This window comes from Eublepharis macularius, chromosome 5 (genome assembly GCF_028583425.1).
Source record: "Eublepharis macularius isolate TG4126 chromosome 5, MPM_Emac_v1.0, whole genome shotgun sequence".
In the NCBI taxonomy this organism is placed as follows: Eukaryota; Metazoa; Chordata; class Lepidosauria; order Squamata; family Eublepharidae; genus Eublepharis; species Eublepharis macularius.
Genome location: NC_072794.1, coordinates 166,712,498 through 166,724,560, shown reverse-complemented (window position 1 = coordinate 166,724,560; position 12,063 = coordinate 166,712,498). Strand labels below are relative to the sequence as shown.

At 45.8% G+C, this 12,063-nt stretch overlaps 1 protein-coding gene across 1 annotated transcript in view; it reads left to right on the top strand.

The window, feature by feature from the left end:
- The window catches only part of TCEA2 (transcription elongation factor A2), a 35,929-nt gene extending 24,546 nt beyond the window's left edge, over nucleotides 1-11,383 (top strand). The window contains exons 6-10 of the mRNA XM_054979951.1: nucleotides 1,342-1,398; nucleotides 2,450-2,604; nucleotides 3,264-3,410; nucleotides 6,622-6,693; nucleotides 9,449-11,383. Coding sequence (XP_054835926.1) covers nucleotides 1,342-1,398; nucleotides 2,450-2,604; nucleotides 3,264-3,410; nucleotides 6,622-6,693; nucleotides 9,449-9,457 — 440 coding nt within the window. The 3' untranslated portion in view covers nucleotides 9,458-11,383. The remainder of the gene's footprint in view (nucleotides 1-1,341; nucleotides 1,399-2,449; nucleotides 2,605-3,263; nucleotides 3,411-6,621; nucleotides 6,694-9,448) is intronic.
- Nucleotides 11,384-12,063: the final 680 nt, after the last annotated feature.

The following is a 12,063-nucleotide window of genomic DNA, read 5'->3' as shown; positions in this document are numbered from 1 at the left end:
AACTGTGGCTAGACTGCTGGTTGGAGCCAACCGCCAGGAGCGCATGACCCAAATATTACGGCAATGACACTGGCTGCCGATCTCCTCCTGAGCCCAATTTAAGGTGTTGGTTCTCGACTTTAAAGCCCTTTATGGCTTGAGACTGGGGTGTCTGAGGGACTGCACTGCTTCAAGCTGATGAGTTTCCCCAACGGGGTAAACAGGGCTTTTTTTTCTGGGAAAAGAGGTGGTGGAACTCAGTGGTGGAACTCAAGACCGCATAATGATGTCATTTTGGGTCAGCTGGGACAAGGGGGGAGTTTTTTAAAGTTTAAATTGCCCTCGGTGAAAATGGTCACATGGCCGGTGGCCCCGCCCCCTGATCTCCAGACAGAAGGGAGTTTAGACTGGCCTCCACGCCGCTTAGCGGCGCAGAGGGCAATCTAAACTCCCCTCTGTCTGGAGATCAGGGGGCGGGGCCACTGGCCATGTGACCATTTTTAAGAGGTGTTGGAACTCCATTCCCCCACGTTCCTGCTGAAAAGAAGCCCTGGGGGTAAATATTGTCTTCCTGAGACTTTCAAATTGGGAAAATGGCACAAGGGGGGGCTGCAACCTCTCCTCCTCACACACCACGATCCTGGTTAGAATCATGCGTGCACACACCTGCAAATTAAGTTTCAAGCTATCATCTGATCAACTGACCAGGCTGGAATTAAGTTTACACAAATCCAGCTACCTATGATTGACCAGAATTAAATTCCCTGGGCGTGTCTGATTGCCTGAACCCAGAAATCCACATGGGAAACACAAGAATTTTGTAATGTGTGAAATGGCTCAGGTGGTCTTTTCAGAAGCACCCAAGGCAGTCCCGATGGACATTACTTGCTCAGTTAATACTGTGATCTGTTGATCAGGAAAAGCTATGGCTATGTTTGTCTTTAACGTGATTTTAAGTGTATTTTGCTTTAATGAACTGGTTTGAACAGGCATGAGGCATGAACATTTGTATATCGGTAAATAAAACTCAGGGTTCCATCTTTGCTATGCACAGAGGTTGGGTGACTCTGGGCCCACCATTATCTTTCAACTTAATTTCCAAAGCAATTGTGGCTTAAAATGACTCTTGCAGTTCCTTGTAAAGAAAAGAGGGATAGAAAAACAACAACAAATAAATAATGAATCTCTACGAACTACAACCTATCTGCCAGAAGGTCTGCTTTTAGCACTGCTCCATTGAGCTAATCAAACTGTGCATTGAGACCTGACATTAAAGCGTGGAGACCAGGACTTGCAACAGCAGTCTTTCACTTTACCTGACAAGGGTACTTTCTGATTACCACATTTCTTGTTTCTCCGTAGATGACTATGTTGCCATCGGTGCCGACTGTGAGCAGCTTGCTGCCCAGATTGAAGAATATATCCTTGTGATGTTTATGGTATCGGAAAAGGTTTCTGAACGTTTGTGAGCAACTGCTATTTCAAATGCATGCCCCTAGACCTTAGGTTTACTGCTCTCTCATCATCACTGTAGGTGCAAACCAAACTACAAAACTACCTTCCTTCCCCCATGGAATCCTGAGAATTTGTTGCCAGGGATCCCCTAGCCTTTTAACACACATGCAATTCCCAAGTGTTTTGGGAAGCCGTAACTGTTAAATCAGAGTAAACCTGCTATGCAGATATGCTCTGATTGTAAGGCTATATGATTCCCCTTTTTAACACTGTGAAGGCAAACCATTCCATGGATGTATTGGAAATAGTTATATATATTTTGTTTGCAAACCGAATCAGAAGCGTTTCCCCAACATGCGGTAATTAATCTTCAGGCAATTAAACTGTAGAAAAGATAAAGAACTTCCATTTTTTTGAGGTAGAGTCCATTCACAGCATTGTTTGTAGAAGACAGAAGATAGAGTCCTAATCTAAAAGTCAACTTCCCCTGCTAGGTATGGCCAGCTGTCCTGACATCACCATTGCAGGTGGGTATGTGGATTCAGCCTCGGTGGCAGGCGCTCTGGAAAGGGCTGTCCTCCTCCTTGAAAGGCTGTGAGGCAAGAGAGAGGAAGAGTCAAGAGGCATTCTTACCACTCCCACCTTAGACAAACTTGCTAATCAGGAAAATGATACATATACTGTGAGAGATATGCAATGCCCCCCAGAGTCCAAGGCATGCTGAGGTACCTAGTCCAACAAGGTGGAATAAAGAAATTATATATGGAAGAATATACTCTTCAGACTGCGTCTTCCTTGATTCATCCTGTATATCCATCCTGCTTTATTACAATTTGCTTATGAGAGGCGTCTCTCACCATTCGTTATGTGTAACAACGAGGTCCCAGTTTCAGTCCCTTACACAGAGAATCACAGCTGAAAGATTTATATTGGGATTCACTGCTTAGCGTGTGAAGGCTGGAAGCAGCCCAAGCCTAAATCTCTAATGCTGGTTGCTCCTTAATAGTCTTTGAACTCATATATCAAGATGTCAAGAACACAGATCTGAAGTACAAGAACCGCGTGAGGAGCCGCCTCTCTAATCTGAAGGACTCCAAGAATCCTGACCTCCGAAAGAATGTCTTGTGTGGAGTGATCACTGCAGAGCAAATTGCGGTGATGACCTCTGAGGTGAGTTTGGGAGGAGTGGGGGGGGGCACGTTTAAATCGATCTGAATGTCTGGCGCATGGTTTTCATTAGCTCCAGACTTTCGCAGTCTCAGGAACAGTGCTCAGACGGCAGAATAATCAATGGCTGCAGCAGACTGGGATGGAGATATCTAGTACAGCTGCACAGAGTCAAACATACTAGGTGTAAAAAGGGGGGGGGGCCTTTGCAGAAAGGTTTGGATGACAGCATCAGGACAGATGTGCGTTATCATGATTTGGAGGGGAGGAATTTGAAAAAAAAACCTTGATTTTAAGGTGTGAATGACAATAAAGATGCATACTATAGTCGTGGATTTAAAATTGTTTCTTTATGAACCAGAACATGGAGAATTCCCTTTCTCAACTAGGAATTGAAAAGTGGATACTGGGAACCAAATTAAAGCCTTTTCCCACCAGTTATAGGAGTGATCGTCTTAGATTAGGTCAGATAACTAGTTTCTCTCTTAGTTTCAGTGCCTCCAAGCCTGTTCAAGAACTTAGCTCCAGTCTGTCACTCGTTTGCTTCAGAATTTCTGATGGCAGGTGTGGGACAAAACTCAGTCCATTAGCTTGGATACTTTTGAGCAGAGTTGCATATATGTAAATAAATTGTCAATATCCCCGTGTCCTTTTCCTGCAAGGAAATGGCCAGCAATGAGCTGAAAGAGATCCGGAAAGCCATGACCAAGGAGGCCATTCGGGAGCATCAGATGGCGAAAACGGGAGGGACCCAGACTGACCTGTTCACCTGTGGGAAGTGCAAGAAAAAGAACTGCACTTACACCCAGGTGAGGCTTGAAGCTTCCCCTGGCACCACCTAAGGGACCTGGCGGTTAGCCCACCAAGGCCCTGAACATTTCTCCTTCTCTGAAAGTTCCAGAGAGGTAAGGAAATTCAGCTACCCCATGGAGGCGCTCTGAAGATCACGTCTACCCCAAATTTTGCAGCAGTGGAGAGAAAGGATGACACACATGTCATTTGCTGCTTATGGAAGCAAAAGAGGAAGCAGGGGGGACTTCCTAGGAAAGTAACTGTCTCAGCTCCCCGAACGGGTGGCTGTTCCCTAACGTTTGACATGGACACTGCAATCCTAAGAAGAGTTATGCCTTTCTAAGCCCTGTTGACTTCAGTGCACTTAGAGGGGGTAACTCTGCTTAGGATTGTGTTGTACCTGCAATAACATAAAACGAGCAGGCAGAATCCACAGAACTGGGGAAGAGCCTGGGCTCAGCGGCTTTGCACACAGAAAGTCCCATCCTTGGCATTTTCATAATAATTAAATTATCTACCATCAACGTGTGTGATGCTTTACAGCGTACAAGGAGACAGACTCCTGACCCCAAGGAGATTCCAGTCTAAAATGTGACATAATGGAGGAGGTGTTCGATATATTGTCGAAGGCTTTCATGGCTGGAGAACGATGGTTGTTGTGGATTTTCCAGGCTGTATAGCCGTGGTCTTGGCATTGTAGTTCCTGACGTTTTGCCAGCAGTCAATGTGACGCTGAGAGATCTCTGTATTTTGGTGCTACACCTCTGAAGATGCCAGCCACAGCTGCTGGCGAAACGTCAGGAACTACAATGCCAAGACCATGGTTATACAGCCTGAAAAATCCACAACAACCATAATGGAGGAGGATCTTCAGAAGTAGGTTCCTGAGACCCCAAAGAAGCTGTTACCAGTCAGAGAAGGCAGTGCTAAATTAGATAGGCCAAGGGCTGGGTATAAGGCAGCTTTGTATATTCTAACAAATACCAAAGCTGTATTAAAGTGCTCCGTGCTCTATACAAATACAGTTTCAACAGATATTCATAAGGCTTTTTTTCAGCGGGACGTGGTGGAACGGAGTTCTGGCACCTCTTAAAAATGGTCACATGGCTGGTGGCCCCACCCCCTGATCTCCAGACAGAGGGGAGTTAATCTAAATCTAAAGAGGTGGTGGAACTCATTGGTGGAACTCAAGATGGCACAATGACGTCATTTTGGGTCAGCTGGAACAAGGGGGGGCGCTTGGGGCTACCGGCCATGTGACCATTTTACCGAGGGCAATTTAAACTTTAAAAAACTCCCCCCTTGTTCCAGCTGACCCAAAATGACGTCATTGTGCGGTCTCCACCAATGAGTCCCACCACCTCTTTTTCCAGAAAAAAAGCCCTGCATAAGTCCAATATGTACACAATATAATCAGTGTTACATCTAGTCAACATCATATAGCATACAAATCGGTCCAACAAGGCAAAAAACAGTCCTTGTCCATTTCAAAATGTGCTGCCGGTTGCATTAGGCAAGTCCATGTCAATCTCAATACACATCGGTATTTGCACTTGCCCGTTATCTTCCTTAGAAGACCGCTGGTTTAATGAAGAGCTCCGCGGCTGACAATTTCAAATTCCAGACCAACAGCCTCTGTGGGGCATACAGGATTCCAGGCTTGCTGGCCCAGGTTTGTTTCGCATGCGCACAAGCGCAAGCTTTGTCAAGGGCAAAATAAGTAATCAATCACCAATTTTCAAATGTCGGACATTTCCCTTTTGCTTGCTGACAGGCGTGTATTGAGATTTACATGGACTTTCTTAAGGCAACCAGCAGCACATTTTGAAATTGACAAGGACTATTTTTCGCCTTGATTGTCGGACCGATCTGTATTCTATATGATGTTGACTAGATGTTTTGGCGCTACACCTCTGAAGATGCCAGCCACAGCTGCCGGCGAAACGTCAGGAACTACAATGCCAAGACCACGGCGATACAGCCCGGAAAATCCACAACAACCAGATGTAACACTGTTCATATTGTGTACATATTGGACTTATGAATATTTGTTGAAGCTGTATTTGTATAGACCATGGAGCACTTTAATACATTATATACGTTATTAATTGCGTACATGAGAGAGCTTTGGTATTTGTTTGGTATTGGATCCAGAGGAGTTAGCCGTGTTAGTCTGTAGTAGCAAAATCGAAAAGATGTATCTGACGAAGAGAACTGTGATTCTCGAAAGCTTATGCTACAGTAAAGTTGGTTAGTCTTAAAGGTGCTACTGGACTCTGTTTGGTATTGCTTGCAGTTGCTCTCTCTATAAGATGCCTCTTTTCCTAGCAGTACAGCTTTGTATATTCACCTGTGAGCTCCCTTCTGCCCATAGAGTAGAACTTTCCTGTCTCCTCTTTTCTCTAATGCCCCCATATTCCCTGTAAAGGACCTGAGGGTTAGCAAATCCTTGGGAATGGCATGGGGCATGGTGGAAAGGGGCTGCCGCTGAAGGAGAATGTATTTTTCAGGCTGCAGCGCCGAGACACCTTAGCCACAAGGGAATGCTGGACTGGATGGAGCAAAAATGCTTCTGGTTTTGTAGAGTCATTGTTCACATTATCTTAGGCATGGTTGAAGAAAGCCCTCATGTAGATTGTGGGAAATGAAATTCATTACACTCGATCAAACAAAGGGCATAATTCACATTCGGGTCAACAGTTGAGAAAGAGCGATTTGGACCGTGAGTGTGAAAACGGCTGTTTTTTACCCATCTCACTCACATTGTTTCAGGAATTTGACCTTTTCTGAAAAATGTCTTTTCTAAAACTTCCAACCTTACATACGGAAAGCCTTGTTGAGACAGTGTTCAGACAGCGGAGGCAGTGCTTGTTCTTCAAGGTGCTTTATACAACTAACTTTACAAATAGGACAGCCCTTCTGGCTGACTTTATCTATCTTTATTCAGAATCCTTTCTTTTAAGAGCCTTAACTGCACATGACTCAAATGTTCTTACATCTGTTCGGGTAGACGAAACCCATGGATGGCTCCGTCAAGCAGGAGTGGGGCTTTTGCAGGAAACGTCCCAAGGTCGCCTAAGTTCAGTTGTGGCTGCCGGCAGCTTGATTTTGGACCCAAAAGTTGCTGAGTAATTGCAAGACATGGTAGGCAGTGTGGCTCGATTGCAACATGGCAGTCCAGGAGGCTGCATTCATGCACACTTGCCAATGTTTGTTTCTTTCACACAGGTGCAAACCCGAAGTTCAGATGAGCCAATGACCACTTTTGTTGTGTGTAACGAGTGTGGAAACCGCTGGAAGGTACTGGAGATTCCTTGATTTTTTGTTTAAGGCCCAGCTGCAAATTTTGTGTTGTAAACAGCCCCTTTCCCTCTAATAGTTCTTTTCCTACACACCCTTCTCTTTGCAGGGAATGAGATTTGCAATTTGGGGATGGGAATTTTCAGCAGACATTTTATGGGAAGGGAAAAGGTTAAGCTGCCTCTCCCTGACATTTCTCTGCTTAAAGCCTTCTACGACTGCTTTTCAGCTCAAGCAAAGCTTGCAGAGAGACAATGGCTTGGAGTCTACAAGTTTTCCACTTGTAGGTGTGGGGAATTCCCCACTTATCCCCTGCCCACCCACTATTCCTGGGTCTCCACCAACCCTTACCTTCCAGACAAGATTTCAGGAAGGCTTAGCAGGCTACAGTGGGAGTTAGGTAGCAGCGATAATCACCTTCTCTGCTGCTGCACATAGAAGGCGAAGCTGAAAACTTAGGTAGGATCCAAACCATGTTGTTTTAAGACCGGTATCCAAATAACTCCTTTAGATGTGTGCAAGATTTTGCCCGTACCTATGGCATTTTTAACATCTTCCCTCTTTAAACAGTAGACTACTAGGCCATGCCATACATTGCCAGTTGTTCGGTGTAGTGGTGAAGAGTGGTGGGATTCTAATCTGGAGAGCTGGGATCGATTTCGCACTCCTCTGCTTGAAGCTAGCTGGGTGACCTTGGGTCAGTCACAGCTTCTTGGAGCTCTCTCAGCCCCACCTACCTCACAGGGTGTTTGCTGTTGTGGGGATAATAATGACATACTTTGTAAACTGCTCTGAGTGGGTGTTAAGTTGTCCTGAAGGGTGGTATATAAATGTTATGTTATTGAAATTCCCTACCTTCCCACTTTATTTCAAGAAACACTAGGGTTACCAACCTCAAGGTGGGGCCTAGTGTTCTCTCAGAATTACAGCTGATCTCTAGACAACAGAAATCAGTTTTCCCTGGAGGAACGGCAGTTTTGGAAGGCAGATTCTATGGCATCTCATCCCTCTTCCAACTCCACTCTCTCCAGGCACCAGCCCCAAATCTCCAGGAATTTCCTCAGCTGGAGCTGGCAACCCAAAGAAATACATGCCTGACACTTTCTTAGGCTTACAGGATTAGTGGTACCGTTCCTTGCATTCTGGCCAAGGGCTTCTGTTCTGGGCACAATGAGATCACAAAATTCGCTTGGTTTCGTTTACTGGCATGGGTGCTTCCAAAGAAACTTGGAAATTGTACTTCCTTGAGGATTCTGAAAAATTGGTTAGAGATTCTCCCCCATCGAGTAAAAAAAAATACAGTTCCCAGAGTTCTCTCCTGCAGGTGTCACCCCGCACATGGGCGAAATCAACAGCAGCCCATACACGAGCTTTCTCTGTCGTGGCCCCCACCCTGTGGAATGGCCTGCCTGAGGAGGTCAGAGACCCCCCCCCCACTCTCTTAGCTTTCTGCAAACAATGCAAAACTGAATTATTCAAAAAGGCGTTTGTATTGTAGGGAGGGGCTCTCAGATGCTTCGCTAATGAGTTAAGGACCATAGACTTCACCACTATGTTGCCTTACGTACGACCTGTTGTCTTAAATATGTGCTCCTATGAGCTACTTGTACTTCATGTGAATTGCTTATGTTCTGTTTCAGCATTTCTTCAACTCTGTATTGGATTCTTACTAATGCTATGTCTTTGTGAACTTGTGTTTATTGACCCTGTGGCATTGTTTATGGAAATATCCTTGAAATTGACTGTACCGGCCTCACACTGTATAATCCGCCTTGAGTCTCAGTCAGAAAGGCAGACCATAAATGACATAAATAAAATAAATAAAAATAAACAAAATAGAAAGGGATGATTAGTAAGCTTACGTTCAGTAAGACTTTAGAGTATATTCAAGCGGGAACCCACAAAGACTTGTGGAGGTCACTTCGTTTCCTCCTATATCCCCATCTTTACACTATTTCCTCTTTCTCTTTGATATCCTTTCTCCTTTCCCTGCTTCCTTCTCTGCTTCCCACTCACCGACCAATCTTTCTTTCATCTGCCCTTCCCAGTCTTCATGTTTACATACTATTTACTTCATATATACCCCACTTTTCTTCCCAATGAGTACTCAAAGCAGGGGTACTCAAAGCAGCAGGGGTTGTCGGGGGCCGGCACGGCGCCTCCTTCACAGTTCAGCGCTCGAGGCGGCTGCTGGCACCGCCTCCATGGATGCGCCGGGCCTGCTTGTAAACCTTTGAGGATAGACTTTTTTCAAGAAACAAATAGATTGCAGCCAAGTAAATGTAATGCTTGGGTACGTCCAATATAGTTATGAGTCTCTGATTTAACATGACTAATAACCCACCCTGCTAGGCCTGTTCCTCTTCTTTATGGGCTCCATCCTCAAACTCAGACTGTAAATAAAATGATCATCAGTAATGATGGGCTGCCAACCACTGTATTCATTTCCCTCTCTTTTTGGCTGTATGAGACGCCAGTTGACTTTTAATTATTTAGACAAATAAACACGGCAGTTCTGTACAGACACATGATGGGCTGCCCTCCCCCACTGTGCTTATTTGCCCCCCTCCCCAACAAAAAATTTTCTGCCTACGGGCCTGAAAACATTGACCTCCAAATCAACACTCTGCAAAGAAGACCTCTCTGCTTTTTCCTGGGAGTTTTGGCCCACGTGATTAGAAAAGGCTTCTGGAAAACCCTGTTGCCTCTTCCGTGTTTCTCTAAACCCAAGTCTCTCCCCACCCACTTCTTGCAGTTCTGCTGAGACCTCTCGGATGAGACCAGCAACAGCCAATCCTGGGCCGGATCTCTAACATGCATTCCCCAACACCGCCAGCGAATTTTGTACTGTTTTCGTCGCCGAGTTTGCTTTGTGCTCTGTACATCATCCAAGCGAGGGTGACCTGACTGACTGTCTGAACGCCCCGCAGAAAGCAGCAGCTGGGGACGGATGCTGGGTCGGCGCCAGCTGGATCGCCTTCATAGTTTCTCATCCTAATCAGTATTGTCAGGAGTTTGGAACAGTATTAAACTTTTTTTTTTTTAATTTGGCCAGGCGTCGAGTCTTGCAACTTTCCTTGTCTCCGTTGCATCTTCTAAAAACAAGGAACATCTTCATCTCAGTCTCCCGTATGGAGGCAGGCAAAGCTGTTTGTAATGCGTAGAATGTCATTTTAGCTGCAACAACACAAGTTCCTCTTGGTGGCACTGCAGTGGAAGCGCATGCCGCCTGTGCTACAGATTCAAGCCTATTTCAGACTTGGGCATCCTTGATAAAGACTTCGTGGCTCCTTCCACTGCAAACGGCAAATCATACAACTAGCTGCGTGACCAGTTTCAAACCAGATTAGATGTGCGGCATAGATATTACCCTAGGGCTGGGCTAGTGACGACACAGAAAAGGGGATTCGCTTCTGCCAAGGGGGAAGGGGCATGGCGGGGGGGAAAGAAGGGGACTGAGCCGCAAAGCCCGGTGGTAAAAACTCTCAAAGGAAAGCTCTTACGAGTATTGACTTTCTTGCAAAGCACATCTGAAATTGCACTTGGTAACCAGGAGTAGAAACAGCTTTTCTGAGATAGCCTTGATTCTCCTCTCCCCGCTTCATGGTTTATGACTAGAAGCTCTGATCAAATACTCTGGTGCATTACGTATTTATCTCAGTTTATGGCTGTTTAATTGCTGCCCCTCCCCCAGCTGAGGAGGGTGCTGAGAGCTCTGCATGAAAATTTCTACCCTCGCTCCGAGGCATTTTTGGTGCCTTGTGGGTGTACCTGATAGTACAGGCTGCAACCAGCTCATTTACTCGTTCTTCACCCAGAGAGGAACTGCAGTGCTGCAAGGAATGTGGTAGAACCACGCTTCCTCTGAATCGTTTCCACAGAACTGCAGTTCCTCTTTGGGTGGAGGGGGCGTTAGCAAACCCCATGAGAAATGCCATGGCATCAGACCACTGGCCAGAAATGGCTGCCTCCCCCCCAGCTGGAGGTGCATTGGTGGGGCATGAAGGGCAAGCTTTCCCAGCTTCAGGTGGAATGAGCATTTTGGGCTGCATGGAGAAGGACCCTTTCAAGCTGCCGTTGGAAGAGACACTGGCAGCACTGGCACGAATAGTATTGCCCACTCTTACTGGCTGGCAGCAACTCTGCAAGAATTCATGCAAGAGTCTCTCCCTATCCTGTAACCCGGATTCCTTCAACCAGGATTGAAGCCTGTAGCTTCTGCATTCAAGGCACGCGCTCAACCACTGAGCTACAGCTCTCCTGTCAATCAAAGTATGGGAGTCCTAAAGCACTGAGGGGAAGATCCAATAGGTCCTTAGCTAGGGAAATGAGGTGATTAGGTGACTCTGGTGTGGCAGGGGGGAAGCGCATGCAAAAAGCAAAGCCAGGAGTTACAAATTAGGTTGTCGGATGATGTTGGAGCAACGCACATCCCGGTAGCCCGAGGAAAAGAAGCAACATCTCCCCTGCACAAAAGCATGCAGGGGGGAGGGGAGGCAGACGGGGAGGAGAACAGCTTTGTATAAGAAGGGCATCGTGTTGTTGATAAAATACAGCGCTAGCCCAGGGCAGCTTGGATCGCATCTCCTGCCTTTTGCTGCCTCTAGCAATCTGTGCCTATTTTTTTTGGTATGTTTCCATGTACAATTGCAAATGAATGGAACAATAAAATTCCTCCATGTACAGTGAAGCAATGGGCTGTGATGCACCTATCTTAAAATTCTGTTTGGAAAAAGACCACCTCATGGCGTAAGTTTGCATGCATTCAAATCAACCCAGTTGGCAGAATTGTAATGCTGTCATCTGACTTTTGTGTTTGAGGGTTGAGAATTGCCTTTCCAGATTTTTTCCCCCAGACAATGAGTGGATGTAAGAAATCGAGAATCATATTGGGCATAAACCTCTGCCCTGTTGCAGATAGAACGATTGCACATTTTCAAGGAACAGCAGGATTTGATACTTTGCACATTCACTTTAGATACTTTGCACATTCTCAGAGGCACTGCAGGATTTGAGTCCAGTGGCACCTTAGAGTCTAGCAAGATTTTGACTCTCAAAAGCTTACACCCTGAAAATCTTGCTAGACTCTACCTTCTTCAGATACTTTGCGCTCTCAGAGGCACCGTGGGATTTGATTCCAGAGGCACCTTAGAGACAAGATTTTCAGGAGTAAGCTTTCAAGAGCCAGGTCTCTCTTCTTCACGTGTCTTCAGGCCTTTGAAGGAGGAAAGCCCAGTAAGTCTTCTTGGTTCAAGTGTCTGAAAAACTCTCTTAACTCTCTAAAGTGTACACTCTGAAAATCTGGTTGGTCTGTAACAGGGGTGGCCAAATTTGCTTAATATAAGAGCCACATAGAATAAATGTCAGATG